The sequence below is a fragment of the Danio rerio genome, chromosome 3 (genome assembly GCF_049306965.1).
Source record: "Danio rerio strain Tuebingen ecotype United States chromosome 3, GRCz12tu, whole genome shotgun sequence".
NCBI lineage: Eukaryota > Metazoa > Chordata > Actinopteri > Cypriniformes > Danionidae > Danio > Danio rerio.
In genome coordinates, this window is record NC_133178.1 from 66,154,813 (window position 1) to 66,173,106 (window position 18,294).

At 33.8% G+C, this 18,294-nt stretch overlaps 1 protein-coding gene across 4 annotated transcripts in view; it reads left to right on the plus strand.

Moving 5' to 3' along the window:
• Positions 1-18,294, plus strand: part of lmtk2 (lemur tyrosine kinase 2) — a 66,641-nt gene that overhangs the window by 27,178 nt on the left and 21,169 nt on the right. For all 4 annotated transcript variants that reach the window (XR_012400068.1, XR_012400072.1, NM_001326472.1 and 1 more), the window contains 3 exon segments: positions 3,178-3,296; positions 5,208-5,295; positions 14,709-14,839. Coding sequence is in view for 2 of the 4 variants with exons in the window: in NM_001326472.1 (NP_001313401.1) it covers positions 3,178-3,296; positions 5,208-5,295; positions 14,709-14,839 (338 nt within the window). In the remaining 2 variants the exon portion in view is untranslated.

Sequence of the window (18,294 nt, forward strand, 5' to 3'; positions counted from 1 at the left end):
ATATTCTATACTGGACATTATTTCTGTTCAGGGACGAGACTTTAGTCTGAGCAGAGTCAGACCTTATTGTCCTAATCAAATCATTAATAATCAAGACATGATCAGATTTTATTGTGCTCAAATAAGCAAAATCTAGAGGCCTTCGCCATTCATATAAGACACTTCTGACACCACATGATCAACTAGAAGTCAAATTATTGCTTGTTTCTAAAACCCTGGATAGGTGACAAGACTTTTGTCAGGTAGTGTATTGTGCAACAGTGTGTGAAAGCAAGCGTTGACTTCAGAAGTATTTGTGAAGGAGAAACGTGCGGTTTCTCTCGAGGATTAATCTTAAATAACCGCATTTGGTGCTCTTGTTGGTGCTTGCTTTGATCTCTATGCTATCGGCCCCCGGGGGGCCAGAGTTTGACGTGAGCGAGGGAGTGTGTATACGGCACTGAAGACGTTCTCCTGCATGTGGATGTGTTTACTCAGATTAAGACTTAAGGGAAAACCTTGTTTCCTGGTGCTTTTTTCTGCTTAGCAGAGCCATGGGAACGTGCTCGTCTGTTGAGCTGAGCTGGCCGTCTCTCTAGAAACATAAGCCTAATGTTATCATCGTCTCCATTAACCACATGTTTGAGAAATAACAGTAAGACTAGCTTACTCATATTAATCTTTATTTAACATCTGTCATGAGAAAATTGTGATCTTCATTCTGAGCAAATTGATTGTTATTTTATCCAGAATCATGCAGCCCTAGTTTATACACACAAACTCTTATGTATAAATGTTAAAGGGCCATGAAAGCTCCTCGTTTCAGCAGGGTGTTTTCACACCTCTACTTTGGAAAAAGTCAAAAAAGTGGGCGTGTCCAGCTCTGTTTAGGGGGGAGTGTCGGAGGAACTAAAGTGGGAGGGTGTGGGAGTGTCTATTTGGGCACGCGTGAGTCAAAATACACACACACAGGAGAAAGTGATGGTGTTTAACCTTCATGGACATCTGTAGTCGAATTATTTGCCAAATTATTAAATGGTGGACTTTAACTGCAGTTTGGCTCTTTCATTCAGGGAATTCGGTCATGTCCCTCGCGACAAACAAGATATTTGATTTGAGGAACTGCTCTAAGCGTGTATTTTTCATGCAATGTTTGATGAGAGAAAAAAACCCTCATCATTTCCCGGAAACTTAGATGCTCTTGGCAGGTAGCGTCAGAAAGCCGTGTGTGTTATTCCAGTCACTAAATGCGGTAAAAACCCTACACGAGGTTAAAGTTTGGTTGTGGTGCTAACATGTTTACACTCGGTGCAATAGTTAACTTAGTTCGATACGAACAAACTGAATAAACAAAGAGCACTGGTCGCTAACTTACTAAATCTGTAGAGACAGGACAATCACCAGCAACTAGAGCCGCGTCTTTATTAAGAGGAGACGAGCAGCGAATCCGGATCTCAGCGTTTGCAGATGAGAACAGCTCTCAGGTAAACAATAATCCTCCTTAGACACGTAAGTTATTGTTGTCGAGCGTCGCGTACACGGTTAATTTATTTTTCTTAGGAAGTACAGTTTCATTTGTGTATCTTTAAATGAATAGGAATGAATAATGTCATTTTTCCTGTTCAGAATTTAACTGAGCCTTTATTTGTCATATATAATGGATTTATAAAGCATGAATAGTCCTCACTATAGATTAGCTCACAAACTAGATGAAGTTGATTTAATAAAGCATTTATTAACATAAATAGTAAGCAATAATATATGCCTGATAAGACATATAAATGTTGATTTCAATAGTTTATTAATCATTTATTAACTCATTCTGAATGATCCTGAAAACCCTCAACTACTCTTAAATACAACTGGTTTGTAAATAATGGGATACTTAATTTAGTAATGAAAAATAAATCATTTACTAAGTATGAAAATACAATTATTAAGCGCATTTTAAATGTGGTTACAAGTCAAGAATAGAGCATTTGTAGCTGCAGTTATAAACTGCTTACTAACGTTTATTAATGTAGAGTTAATGCTTAACAGATGATGAATTCACTATTTTCTAATGCTTAATAAATGATTTATAGTGTGTAGTTATTATAAAGTGTTACCAAAGTTTTTAATATTGAATTTTTTTTTTAAACTATGTACATTAATATGTATTTATGTATGTTTTATATCATCTTTACAACACATTTACAGTGTGTATTGGTGCAGGAAAGTAGTAGTAGTCTTTTTATAGAATTGTTCAGAAAATAAAACTTTTTTTTAAAAGAGCAACTCAAACATATACAAGAACAAAGTACATGAAAACATTAGGAAAAATACACAGTGAAATAATACTAATTAAAAAAGGGAAAAAGTAAATAAAAAACATTTTAAAAAAAACAAAAGATTTAGTGGTGAGTTGAGGGGGGGGGCTTAAAATTCAAGTATTTATAATAAATCTGTTTTTAAAATATGATAGAAAAAGTCTCCAAACTTTGAGGAATATTTTATTTGAGCCTTGGCTGCTATATTTGATTTTTTTTAGCTTTAGATATGCCATGACATTTTCTACCCATTTACTATGTGTTGGTGGTTTACCTGACTTCCACTGCAAAAGTATAAGCCTTCGGGCCAAACAAAGAAGAGAAAGTCATGTGTCAAACCAAATATTGCTATTACTGGATCTGGTAATCTCCTTTTCACAGATGTAAGAAAAAGTCTCAAACACCGCAGACCAAAATGGTCCAGAACAAATGACCCAAGATGGCCTCATCTCTGTGGCACCTCGAACTTGTTGGATCAGTTTTTGGGAATATTCTTAACAGTTTGCTTTTAGGAAGGTGCAGTCTTTGGATAATCTTAAATTGTAATAAACCATGTTTGACGCAACTAGATGTTGAGTGAATTTGCTTGGCCGCAGGACAGTAAATCTGACGTTATTCTCTCTTCTATCTGCCGTCTCACACTATTGTTTTCCTCTTTCTGAAAGTCTTGATAACACCATCCTGGAGTTGTCCTGTCATTATTTCAGCAAATAGAATTGTAGTGTAATGATTTGTCGTACTCTCCCATCCTATGACCACTTCTGCTGCTGGGAAACACGCAGATGTGCAAAGGGTGCATACCCACTGTCAGCAGAGCCTCAGTCTGCATCACCTGTATTGTCTCATTGTGTTGTTCTTCCTGAAAGTCACTGCTCTGCTTGCCTGACAGGTTCTGCTCAGTGAGATCTATGTGGACCCAGGAGTCGCTCGAGCGGTGGTCCGAGAACTGAAAGCCAATGCCAGCTCCAAAGAGCAGAACGAGTTCCTGCAGCAGGGAGACCCGTACAGGTCAGAGTTTTGCCCTCGTCTCTCTCTAATGTGTATGTTGCATGAAATCAAAACTAGCCATATTGGTTTTGTTAGCTCACATTGCTAGTTTTGTTGTGAACACTTCAACTGTGCGAGTCATTATGAAAAAAAAAACATGTTTGCGCATTGAAAATGAAATCTAAAAATGCACTTCCTGTTTGTTCGGTGGTAAATTCTCAGATTACGTCTGTCTGAGGTAGTGGGCGTGGCTAACATACTTAACCACGCCCCATCAGCTGTCAGTTTTGACTGCAAACAGAAATGGTGAGGAGGAAGAGTCTGTTAGGTTGGAATAACTCTCCCCCGAACCCCTTTCCCCATCTTTCTGAATAAAACGCCCACTTAACTACATCCAATCAGCTCACAGTCGAAAAAACAAGCCACGCCCACTGTGTTCTCTTTTAATATCAACGACTATAGAATACACAAGACATGTCACTCGTGTAGTTTTGAATTAGGAAAGGTTTAACAGTCACTATGGCGAATAAAGCACCGCCTACTAGTACAGTAGCCAATCATCAATCGCTATAGACTGACGTTCCTCCGGGAGAGAAGCTCAGACCAGACATGTGCTTTTAGAACAGATTTTGTGCTCAGCAAACACTGTAATCTCAGTGAATACTAGCTTCACAGACATGCTTGAAATCTGTGCTTTTAAATGAATCAACTACACTTGAAAACAAACGTTGTTTTGGTTTGTAATCTGTATGAAACGAATGCAAGGTACAATCCATCCTGTCAGACGCACTTCACATAACAGCAGCTGCTACTCAAACGCACACAAACTTGTAAACAAAGAGTCGCTGCCATTTCTAGAGGAGATTCGCCATCAAGACTGAGCTGAGGATTACTTCAGAAGAGCAGCGTGATCAGGCGATCATTATCCAAAGGATGATAATTGTGTATAACGGCCATAAATCAGGGTTGGTGTCGTGATCTTGTATCTTTTGAGTGCACATTGCGTGGGCAACCTAAAAATATGAAGAATTTGTTTGACTCGAGCATTTAGAAACGACATTTATAAGATGATTGTTATTTAACTTTATTGGCGATTCCAAATATGTAATGTTGTCATATGCTTGGCAAACAGTTTAAAAGAATTCAATGTTTCCCCATTGAGACATGGGCCTGAGCATACTGGCGAAAGGCGTTTCAAAGATGGCGGCCGAGTGAATCGACTTGCCTTAAAGAGACTGTAGCTGCGTCCCAAATGGCACACTATACACTATGCACTCATGCACTATGTACTTATGCACTTACACACTCAACAGGATAGTACATGTATGTAGTGTTGTCCCAAATGGCACACTAATGTTTTTTTACTAAACGGAAATTCAAACCGTTTCCCTGTTGACGTTTGACTGTTGCCAAATCAGTGAAATAAACGACTGAATTATCAAGTAATACCTGGCGTGAGTATTGCCGCATTCACCATCGGGAGGCGCTATAATCACTCTCGTTGGAGAATTTTGCTTTCTCCATCCAAAATAAATAAAGTTATCCAACATGTGCGTCCGATAGCTCCGCCCCTTCCGCTACGTAAGCAAACCTACGGTCGTTGAGTGCGTGAAGTGTCCATCATTACACACTTCATTTTAGCGACTGAATGAGTGCATCATCCGGGTAATTAAAGTGCACTTATTATTTTATTAATAACACACTACTTACACTATTTATACTACAAAATGGCGTAGAATAGTGCATAAGTATGCAATTTGGGACGCAGCTTGTGTTTTCTATTTAGTTTTTCTAGGAACTGTGTCACAATACAAAAAAAAACATAAAAAGGGGCATAACAAGTCTCCTTTAATTTAATGTTGTCTCTAAAACTGTTGTACAGTTATTATTCTGATCTGCATTGAATGTTTTCCTTTATTTGTCTGTTCACAGGGTTCTTCAGCATCCCAATATACTGCAGTGTCTCGGTCAGTGTGTGGAGGCCATCCCGTTCCTGCTGGTGTTTGAGTACTGTGAACTGGTACGTTTGATAAAAAAAAAAGGTTTTTTAATGCACTTTTATTTGTGTTCACTTTATTGGGTCTCTTTTCATCGCATATTGTGCTTTAAAACTCTTTTGACAACTAGCACATGCATATTTAGTCACTCATAGTAAATCTGAAACATAAGGCACAAGTGTTGTCATTTATTAATTTCCCTTCAGTTTAGTTCCTTAATTATCAGGGGTTGCCACAGCGGAATGAACCACCAACTCTTCCAGTAAATTTAGTTTTACGCATCCAGCAAGGTTAGTTTTGGATTCAAAGTTTTGGATTTTTCATTAGTTTTAGTTTTTATTTTTGTTTAGACTTTTTGTTTTCAAATTCAGTCAGTTTTAATTAGTTTTAAAGGCAGATTTACTAGTTTTGTCTAGTTTCAGTATTAGTTTTAGTTTTTTTTTTTCTAAATGAGGATATTTGTTGGGTGCAAGATTCAAAATCATCAGAATAAATATTGTAGAATAAATAAACTCAGCCATACATTTTTTGAAACCTTCTGGATCTTTCACTTACTTCGAAGACACGACTGACTACGCTTACATGGACATCTGCAGTCTAGTTATTTGCCTATAATATAAATATAATTAAGGTGTTTACGTGAAGTGCTTTCATGTAGGAGTAATTTTGGGTGACTTTAACTGCAGTTCGGCACTTTCCCCTTATTAGAATGTGTGTGTGCGTGCGTGCGTGTGCGCGGTCCTTTGCTGACAGCCGTGTGTGTGGATCTTGTCTGGAAATATGGTTTATTACTTTAGTAATGCAACTAATATCTGCAGACTCCACACGTCCTGATTCCATTTCTGTGTAGTTCAGTGATGACTTAAGTCGGATTAAGGTCATCAAAAATGGCTGTTTGGAGGCTGACAGTTCAACATTCATGTTTAACTGAATACAGTTAAACAGTGAGTAAACACAAGCACATCTTATTGATCATCATTTATTTTCATCACCGATTATCAGAGTAGAACAGTTTTTCTACAGCAGATTATGATGCGTTGTGGAAACGGGAGATGGGTCCCTAGCTTAATGCGCCACCTGGCTAGAGAAACCCGTTCTCAAAGGCTTATTATTGGGCAGCACACATATTCTGAATGCCTTCCGCAGAAATCAAATGAGCCGTTTTAATCTAGATTAATTCCAAGATTACAGTGAGATTAATCTAGATTAAAAAATTAATCTATTCCCACCTTTAGTGTTTACTAAGTTAATTAGCATGAAACATCTGCTTTCAAGTATTATTTGTACTTTCAGTTATTAACTAAATAATAATTTGTTGTGTGTCTCTACGTTTTGCTCCGTTGGTTATAAAAATGCAGACCGATCTGTAAAGCGCTGATAGATAAAGCACGTGACGTATTGCTACAAGTGATGTCACTTCCTGTGGCGGGAAACTCATCGTCATTATTCTTCTCGTCAATTTGTGCAAAATCTTTAGAATTCACCAATTCTGTCTGATATTTCAGTCAGTTTAAAAAAACAACATTATCATAAGCATAACATAAATATTGTTCCAAAGCAGCTTCACAAAAGATGCATATTATTACACTACTGTCGCTCATTAGCGTAGGATGGTCTCTTAGTTTTGAATCTGCCACTATGCTGACACACGGGCATATATAGCTCCGCCCTCTTCTGAAGAGAGCACTATCTCATTTGCATTTAATGCGACAGTCACCAAAACGCCACAATTAGGATCAAAGCCTGAAAGTGTCAGTTACAGAGAGGTATAAAAGGTTATCTGTGTGCTATTATAAGCTGAAACTTCACACACACTCTAGAGACATCAGAGACGCATTTTACATCTTATAAAAAAGGACAATCATAGGTCCTCTTTCAGATTTGTGCTGGTCAGCACTGCGCTAAGCAGCTGAAGTGAAATCTTATTTCACAGCCACGCTCAGCATCTCAGATTCAACATTTACTCTCTGCTTCGTTTGTTCAAAGCTCTTTAATTAGGCCAGCTTCCGTCATGAGTCTCAGCCCTTTTGATTTATTCTCTGTTTTTCTTGGTCTATTCTGGGGCGCTCTGCTTGTGCCTGAGAAGGATATGAGCGGCGTAACTCTCCGATTCCCTCACATCCCAATAAAGCAACAGCACTCTTTTACTGGCACTGTCACTCTGCGATCCTGCTGCGCTGGTGCATTTCATCAGCGTGCTGCAGACGATACTAGTAACATGAGTTTTTCAGGGGACATTTCAGGTTTTTATCTTGTTTCTAGAATATTTCTAAAGTGCTCAAATAAAGAAGGGTTTTCTTCTTAGACCAGCAAAACATATTGTCTTGTTTTCAGATATAGACCGTCTCTATGTGGTCATGTCATTGGCCCATGAACATTTCCTGCTTGTTATCCAACAATTTCATAACTGTAACAGATACAATTCAGTCATAACCTAATGTTAAAACGGCTCTCATCAGGTTATTTATCATTATGTGGCTCTTTTCAAGTTCTCGGAAGCTATAGAAATCAAATATGTAACGCAGGAAATACATTGGGACCATTGTTTTCGTTTACATCCCTCAGAATGGCCTATGATGAGTCAAAATTAGGCTTTTCTTCAAAACAAGCTCAATAATCTGCCAACGGGGTAAGTAAAGTAAACTTATTTTAAAGGGAAAAGAAGATTATTTTGCTTACCCCCATTGGTAGATTAAACTTTTTGGCAATAAAATCAATAACTTGTTTTTTGTTTGGCTCTGTGCAACTCTCACATGGTTTCCTTCCTGATGATGTCCGAGGCTCAGACACACTCTCTTAGATCAAAACTAGATCAAAGACCTATCTTTTTAGTAAAGAAAAATAAAATTTGTTGAACATCTACACAGACATCACCTATATACTATACAACTGCAGGGTAACTATGTTTAAATATAGTTATATATATATATAGTATATATATATATATATAACTGTTAAAAGCAATTAGTAATTAGTTAATAGATAATTAGTTCAGGACACAGAGATTTTGGTAGTACCTCGGATAGCAAAGTCCACTAAAGGAGGTTGAGTGTTTTCATATATAGCTTCCAAATTCTGGAATAGCCATTCTGACAATGTCTTTTTTTATGTTTATATCTAATAACTTTAACTGTTAAAAGCGATCAGTAATTAATTACTAGGTAATTAGTTCAGGTAGTATCCGAAATTGCAAAGTCCACTAAAGGAGGTTGAGCGTTCTCCTATATGGCTCCTAAATTCTGTATGGCGTTTCTGATAATGTCAGAGGATCAGACTCACCCTCTCAGGTCAACATTAAAGACCTATCTTTTTAGTAAAGCAAAATACACTTTATTGAACATCTACACACAGACGTAATCTATGTGCTGTATAACTGAAGGCTAACTATGTATACATATATTATACTTACATATGTATACTTTAACTGTTAAAAACGATTAGTAATTAGTTACTAGTTAAATAGTTCAGGCCTGGTAGTACCTGGAATAGCAAAGTCCACTAAAGGAGGTCATTCGTTCTCATATATGGCTCCTAAAGTCTGGAATAGCCTTTCTGAGACTGTCCGAGGCTCAAACACACTCTCTCAGGTCAACATTACATTATAGGTCTTTTTAGTAAAGCAAAATACACTTTATTGAACATCTAAAAATAATAGCAAAATCCACTAAAGGAGGTCGAGCGGTCTCATATATGGCTCCTAAACTCTGGAATAGCCTTTCTGATAATGTTCGAGGCTCAAACACACTCTCTCGGGTTAAAACTACATTATAGATCTTTTTAGTAAAGAAAAATACACTTCATTGAACATCTAAAAATAATAGCAAAGTCCACTAAAGGAAGTCATTCGTTCTCATATATGGCTCTTAAAGTCTGAAATAGCCTTTCTGATACTGTCCAAGGCTGAAACACACTCTCTCAGGTCAACATTGCATTAAAGATCTTTTTAGTGAAGCAGAATACACTTAATTGAACATCTAAAAATAATAGCCAAGTCCACTAAAGGAGGTCGAGCATCCTCATATACGGCTCCTAAACTCTGGAATATCCTTCTTGATAATGTCCGAGGCTCAGACACTATTTCAGATCAAAACTAGATGAAAGACCTATATTTTTAGTAAAGCAAAATACACTTCATTGAACATCTAAAAATAATAGCAAGGTCCACTAAAGGAGGTCGAGCAGTCTCATATATGGCTCCTAAACTGTGGAATAGCCTTTCTGATAAAGTCCGAGGCTCAAACACACTCTCTCAGGTCAAAACTACATTAAAGATCTTTTTAGTAAAGCAAAATACATTTCATTGAACATCTAAAAATAATAGCCAAGTCCACTAAAGGAGGTCGAGCAGTCTTATATATGGCTCCTAAACCCTGGAATAATCTTCCTGATAATGTATCAGACACACTCTCTCAGGTCAAAACTAGATTAAGACCTATTTTTTAGTAAAGCAAAATACACTTCATTGAACATCTACACATAGACATCACCTATATACTGTATAACTGCAGGTTAACTACTGTATGTTTATATATAATAAACTTAACTGTTAAATCTATTAGTTACTAGTTAACTAAATTATTAGTGACTAATAATGTTATGGTCACTAATAACCTTTTCTGATTTTGATTGTAATGCAATAATGTGCACCTTTATTATTATTATTATGTAAAGCACTATATACTAATGAACTTGAATTGAATTGAAGTTAGAGGCGAGTGTTTGTGTGGCTGATTGTCTTTGTGTAGCCCCGGTAACCATTGGTAACCCTGACACAGTGCATTTTAGAGAGAAATATAGCAGCAGTCTGCAACTGGAGAGGCTCTGCAGAATGCCAGTTGCTCTGTGATTGAGTGACAGTCTCTCCTGTAGAGGCTTTCTTTAGGGAGCTGCACTCATATCTCTGTGCGTGTTTAAAGGCAGACCATGATGAGATTTAGATCCTGAAGCACTAGCATGTTTCCTAATGCTGTGCGCTCAAGGGGATAGTTCACGCAAAAATGAATATTTACTCAGTGCTTAGGAGTTTCTGCCTTCTGTAGAGCACAAATTAAGATATTTTGCAGAATGCTGACAACTGGTAGCCATTGAGTTCCACACACATCATAAACTGCTTTTCGTATTCAGAGGTTTGGTCTTGTTTCTTGTCCGAGTATCTAAAAGTTCTTAAATCAGAGAGCTTTTTTCTAGACAAGCAACACATATGGTGTTGTTTTCAGAAATTATAGGTCAATTAAGTGAGGTTTTTCTTAAAACAAGCTAAATATTCTGCCAGTGGGGTAAATAAAGTACATTTATTTAAAAAAAAGAGAAAACTAAATTATTCTGCTTACCCCATGTCAGATTATTTAGCTTGTTTTAACTAAACACTCACTTAATTTTGACTCATTGTATCATATACTCATATACTCGCAGTTATACAGTATATAGGTGATGTCTATGTGTAGATGTTCAATGAAGTGTATTTTGCTTTACTAAAAAATAGGTCTTAATCTAGTTTTGACCTGAGAGAGTGTTTCTGATACATTATCAGGAAGGCTATTCCAGAGTTGAGGAGCCATATATAAGACTGCTCGACCTCCTTTAGTGGACTTTGCTATTATTTTTAGATGTTCAATGAAGTGTATTTTGCTTTACTAAAAAGATCGTTAATGTAGTTTTAACCCGAGAGAGTGTGTTTGAGCATCGGACATTATCAGAAAGGCTATTCCAGAGTTTAGGAGCCATATACGAGACTGCTCGACCTCCTTTAGTGGACCTTGCTATTATTTTTAGATGTTCAAAAAGTGTATTTTGCTTTACTAAAATATAGGTCTTTCATCTAGTTTTAATCTGAAATAGTGTCTGAGCCTTGGACATTATCAAGAACGATATTCCAGAGTTTAGGAGCCATATATGAGGATGCTCGACCTCCTTTAGGGGACTTTGGTATTATTTTTAGATGTTCAAAAAGTGTTTTTTGCTTTACTAAAAATATAGGTCTTTCATCTAGTTTTGACCTGTGTGTCTGATACATTATCAGGAAGGCTATTCCAGAGTTTAGAAGCCATATATGAGACTGCTCAACCTCCTTTAGTGGACTTTGCTATTATTTTTAGATGTTCAATGAAGTGTATTTTGCTTTACTAAAAAGATCTATAATGTAGTTTTAACCCGAGAGAGTGTGTTTGAGCATCAGGCATTATCAGAAAGGCTATTCCAGAGTTTAGAGCCATATATAAGACTGCTCGACCTCCTTTAGTGGACTTTGCTATTATTTTTAGATGTTCAATGAAGTGTATTTTGCTTTACTAAAAATATAGGTCTTTCATCTAGTTTTGATCTGAAATAGTGTCTGAGCCTCGGACATTATCAAGAACGATATTCCAGACTTTAGGAGCCATATATGAGAACGAATGACCTCCTTTAGTGGACTTTGCCATTATTTTTAGATGTTCAATGAAGTGTATTTTTTCTAAAAACAAGACTATATGCTTGCTTCGCTAGAAAATGCTTTTTTATTTTGTAGATACTTTTTTGATATCAATTATGATTAGAAATGTGTGCTAAATATTTCAGACTTCAGCTGCACATATTAAATATATTTAATTCACAAACTTGTTATTATTTTGGATGTGATTAATCTTTTCCCAGCACTCATTTGTTTTTAGTAATGGATAGAGGAAAGGCAGGGCAGATTGCGGAGCCTCATGTTATGTGCAGCTACAGCTCTTTTAGCAGCTTGCTTCACAGGTTGTGTGTTTTGACAGAAAGTTAATGATATCTGACTCCGCTGGTCTTTCCAAAGGGAGCAGTTTGTCCTGCGTCGCTACGATATCAGAAGCCTCTGTAGACTTATGTAATAGTGCTCCACCGTTGAGCGAGAACTCTGGAAACACCGCCAGCGCTCTAATGACTTATGCATAATTAATATCTGCTTTCATTGACGTGTGTGTGTGTGTGTGTGTGTGTGTGTGTGTGTGTGTGTGTGTGTGTAGCTGCAGTACAGAGGTTTAATGTTGTGCAAGTTATATGGTTTTTTTTTTATCTGAGTCACTTTTGCAAAGCTCCAATAACAGCATGAACATATGCTTTCGCTCTCTTGGTTATGGAAGTTTCTGGAATATTTACAAATATGTACATAAAATGATTTTAATAATGTTCTATTCCATGTATTAAAGCATATCAGGCAATTTGTATAATTTTTTAGTTTTTTCAGTAATGAAATATCATTTATTTAGTTTTTTTTCTAAGTTAAAATGTTACTTTTCAATTATCAACATTTTTTGGCAAACATTTATTTAAAAATGTACTTTCCATTTATTGAAAAAAAATTATATATATATATATATATATATATATATATATATATATATATATATATATATATATATATATATATATTATATTATATTATTATCAATTTTTTTTTTTGCAAAAAATTTTTAACACTATATAATTTTACCCATCTCTGTTATTCAAATGTACATAACAGACCTTCAATAAAACATTCAAGCCTCCCAGATTATTGTTTGCTATTGTAAATTTTACTTTCAATTTATCTTAACGATTTTTTATGCTTTTTTGTGATTTTTTTAAAACTATTAGTTTTCACTTAATTTTACTTTCCACTTATCAAAATTTATTTACTTTCACGTTTTTTTTTCTTTCATTTTTACAAATTAATTTTGTTTTGTCATTTAATTTTTTCTTTACATTTATCAAAAATGTATTTTTTATATGCTTTTTTCTTTCATTTTCTCGCTAATTAATTTTGTTTGTCATTTAAAATTGTACTTTGCCTTCATCAGATTGTATTTTTTCATGCTTTGTCATTTTTTGCTGATTATTTTTCGTTTTTCATTCAAAATTTTACTTCCCATTTAATAAAATATAGTTTTTTTTCTGCGGTTTCCCTTGTTTTACCAACTGCTCTTCAGTGTTTCGGCTTTTGCCATTTACATTACACCAAACTGAACTAAAGCTGTTTTAATTTCCCAGAACTTCATCTATGTTAAGCTGCTTTGACACAATCTACATTGTAAAACGCGCTACAGAAATAAAGTTGAATTGTTATGGTTAGTCTATTAAAAGGTGGTTAGATCATGCAAATTCAGCTTTTCAGTTAGTGAAAAGTCAGGCAGTTTGACATTTAGTCTAGAACGGGAACCCTGAATATAATATCCTCCACTTTTTTTCCAGAGCTAACCTGAGCTGTGGTGTTTGAGCCAGAAACCCAGCACAGCCGCGCTCTCCCCGTTACTGCTGCTTCTTTATTTTTAATTTACTCTGACACGGTGTTTATTAGTGTCTATTAAACTGCCTTTCCCTTATTTGGTTCAGTTTCCAGACGGCAGACCAGCGTTTGTTCAGACAGACAGAGGATACTGCCGCTCTGTGGCTGCGTCTGCAAATTACCCTCACACACACAACTATTCCTATATCCTTTAATATATGGGCACAAGTCTGTTTGTGTGTGTGTCACAGTGTCCTAACCCTCACAGGAAACGATCAGCATTTTTAAATGTTCACAATACTTTATTCTGTATGATTGATCAGCATATTCACTCATGAGGATCTCAATGTTGACTCAAGTCCTCACAAGTCTGTGTGTATACAGTTTTAGGTCCCCACTGGGATATAAAAACTTGTAACAACAAATCATTGTCTGGTTGAATATTAAAGGAGACCTATTCTGCCCCTTAATATAAGTCTTATATAAGTAAATGCCAGAATAGTTGGTGGTTCATTCCGCTGTGGCGACCTGTGGGACTATATGTGAATAATCATTTTCACAAACTTCAACAGAGTGTGTAAATCTTGATGCTGCTGTGGGTCTCGTCTATCAAATCTGAGCTTTATTCTGTATTCTCTATTGGATTCGGATCAGGTGATTGGCTGGGCCATTCCACAGCTTGATTTTCTTTCTCTGAACCATCTTAGAGGCTGTGTTTCGGATCATTGTCCTGCTCAAATGTTCACCCTGGCTTCCTCTTCATCCTCCTGCTAATGTAGATGTCGGACTGAAGCAGCTGATGTTCATTTACACTGAGGAAGGGCGGAGGGTTACTGGAGAACTAACTAATTCAGCTGCTGTCTGGGCTTTCCCTGCATTTCTACACCTTCCTTTCTTCATGTGTTCAACACTTTTTCCCTGTGTCATTTTAATACATATACCTTAATTTGTAAACTAATTAGACTTGATTTCTTTGCATATATGGATTTCTTTGGCTGTTACTAAAATCCAGTGAACATTTTAAGTCAACCGCACCTTTATAAAGATGTTTTCTGGAACGAATGCTGACGTTTTCAATATTTCATTTCTCCTCTGTATGAGCAGTGCTCATGAGTGTCCATAAAATGTGAAGAGTCCTGTGTGTAGCCCTGATTGAGAGACTGTCTGGCCTGCGGGGAGAAGCTGAGCAGGTCTTAACTCTTGTGTTTGTGTTTTGGTGTGTAGGGCGATCTGAAGAGTTACGTCTCTCAGCATGAGTGGCTGTACAGGAACGGAGAACTGCTGCAACTGCAGAAGATGGCCTGCGAGATCGCCGCCGGGGTCACACACATGCACAAACACAACTTCCTGCACAGGTAAAACATACACTTTATTACATACACTTTAGTGCCCATGACAAAAAACTCATCATGTTACAAGACATGATACTTGCATCTCATATCCTGATAATGATATACATCACAGTAAAGCAGCATTTCTTTCAGCTCAATCAATTATTAGTTATATTTGTATTGAGCACTATTGCTTTTCTAGTTTTTCAAGTATCTATTCAGATGTGATTATATTTCTCCCTTAGTTTTTTTTTATTATAAATGTAGAAATATAGAATATTATTAATATTCTGTTAAAATTTAATTATTTAAAATTGATTAAAATATATATATTTTTTTACCTTAGAAATAATCCATTTAATATAAAAAAATTCCTAAACTATTACATTAACATTAAAGCCTAAAATGTTTAACAATTATTTATTAATTACTTAATTATTTATTGAATTTTTAACCTTATAAATTCTTTTGAATTTAATTACTTAATATTAATTTATTTCATTTATTTTTAACCGTTAGAAATGTGAGTTTAGGTGTTTAATATTTAGTACATTTATTGTAAACTTTTAAAAATTATAATTTAATTGTTTAATATTTATTTTATTCATTTTTAAGTTTAAAAAAAAAATAATTTTCATTATTTAGTATTGATTTCATTATTTAATAGATTTTGTACCCTCGATTATTTAATATTTATTTTATTCTTTAACTAATTTTAAACCCTAGAAATTCAAACATAGTTTAATATTTATTTATCTATTTTTAAGCTTAACATTTTTTTATTCATTTATTTAATATCGTTTTAATAATTTATACATTTTTTATAATAATTTAATTTTTATTCTTTTTTTAATTTTACATTTATTTAAAAAAATGTGAATTTGTTTATTTAATATTTAAGTATTTAATAGATTTGTTTTACCTTAAATTCAAATTCAGTTATTTAATATGCATTAAATAGTTTTTTTTTGTCTCAATAAATGTTCAATTTAATAATTTTATATTTATTTATTACATTTATATTTAACCTTAAGAAATGTGGTTTTAAGTATTTAATATTTATTTACATTTTTTATCCTAAAATGTTTTTGAATTTAAATATTTTAATATTTATTTAATTGCTAATTTAAAAAAATGTAGTTATTTAATATTGAACTATTTAATGGATTTTTTACCTTAAAAATTCAAATTTAATGTAAAATAAATTTGATTTAATATATTTATTTTAAACATAAAAAAAATAAAATTTAACTATTTCATATTTATTTGAGTATTTAATTTATTTTAACCTCAAAAATTCAAAAATAATTGTTTATTATTTATTTAATGGCTTTTTTAAACCTTAAGTTTAAATTCAATTGTTTATTATTTATTATTATTTTATTTCTTCTTAAGCTTAAATAATTATTTAATTTATTTTTGAATCAGAATATTTGAAGAATTTAATTGTTTAGTATTAATAATAACAAATGAATGAGCTTATTCATATGTGATCATAAATTCTCACTTTATTTATAACTTTTTGATTAAAAATGTGGGATAATAAAATAAAAATGTATGTAAATTATTATTATTTATTATTGTTTTTTATTGTATTTTTTATTATATTTTTATTTTCATTGTCAGTGTGTATACACTGAAATACAACACATTATACACATGGTTGTGTAATCAATATATTATTGTGCACACAAAATAAACAGAGTATATTATGAAGCTTTTCATTTTGTCCACCATATAAATATATATATATATTGCACAACCCTTACTCCCTTTCTGATTGCTTAAACTCAATGCAAACATGACGTAAAGCTTCATGTTCAGCCTATAATTCCACCAATGGTGTGTGTGTGTGTGTTTGCCCAGCCGTTCCTCCTCTCCATCGCCTGCCCTCTTTTATTTTTTCCCAAAAAAGGCGACGGTCGCTGTGAAAGGCAGCGTCTGCAGTTTGATTCTTCCCCTTGCAGTCTTCAGTTATCTATGGTGTCTTGCCATGCCGAGCGCGTCTGCACCCTCCCAATATGCAGAGCGGTGTCCCATTGCATTATTATGGGCTGTTGGCTGTGGATTTATGATGATTCTGCGGTTTGAGCGTAAGAGGATCTCCAGGGCGGACCCTCCAAAACCAGCTCTGAAACCAGGCGCTGGAGATTCCGGCCCGTTGTTGTGGCCGTCATCAAAATACTTGCCGCCCCCTTTATTATAACTAATACAATTATAAATGAGTATATATACAGTCTAGCCTGAAATTATTCACACCTCTAGTAAAGAAGTGTTTTGACTTAAAGAAATATTTATTGATCTTGTTCATCGTATGATTGTCCGGTAAAAGACTAAATGTGTGGCTGTCATGAAAATACTTGCATGCGTTTGGGTTCGGAGTTGATTTATTGAAACCCGCTGCTCGACACTCCCAAACAGTTGTTTGAAATGGCACGAGGCCCAATGCATCTTGGGGAATGGAGCTATTTCAGGAACTTTGCATGTCTTCATGCTATTTTACATGTGTGTGTATATATATGCCAGGGGTTTGAGTAATTTCAGGCTTGACTGTACATATTTTTTATAGCAGAGTATTCACACAATGTCATTTTCTTGGTGGTCTATAATGCAGTGCAGGACTCTTGATGACACACTGATGAATTTGGTTATTATTTATTTGAGTATTTAATGGATGCGTTTTACCTTAAAATCAAATTTAGTTGTTCAATATTTATTAAATAGATTTATTTATCTTAATAAATGTTTAATTTAATTATTTAATATTTATTTATTACATTTAGATTTACCCTAAGAACTGTGGATTTAAGTATTTAATATTTATTTAACTATTACATTTATTTAAAACCTTTTTAAAATGTTAATTTAATAGTTTAATATTGATTAAAACTTTTTTACCCTATTTTTTATTTTAATATTTATTTAATTGTTACATTTATTTTTAAAAGCTTATTTTGTTATTTAATATTTAATTCTTTGATGGATTTTTTAACCTTAAAAGTTCAAATTTAACGTCTAAATTTAATTAAATTTATTAATTTTTAAACTTAAAAAATTTGAATTTAATTATTTAATATTTATTTGAGTATTTAATAGATTTGTTTTACCTTAAATTCAAATTTAGTTTTTTAATATTTATTAAATAGATTTTTTTCTCTTAATAAATATAATCTAAATAAATGTAAATTTAATTATTTAATATTTATTTATTTATTACATTTATAAATAACCTTAAGAAATGTGGATTTAAGTATTTAATATTTATTTAATTATTACATTTATTTGTACTAATTAACAAAATAACAAAATGTTAATTAAATTGTTTAATATTGATTTAAACTTTTTTCCCTAATTTTTAAAATTTATTTAATTATTTTAACATGTATTTAATTGTTACATTTATTTTTAAAAGCTAAGTTTGTTATTTAATATTTAATTATTTGATGAATTTTTAACCTTAAATCAAATTTAATGTCTAC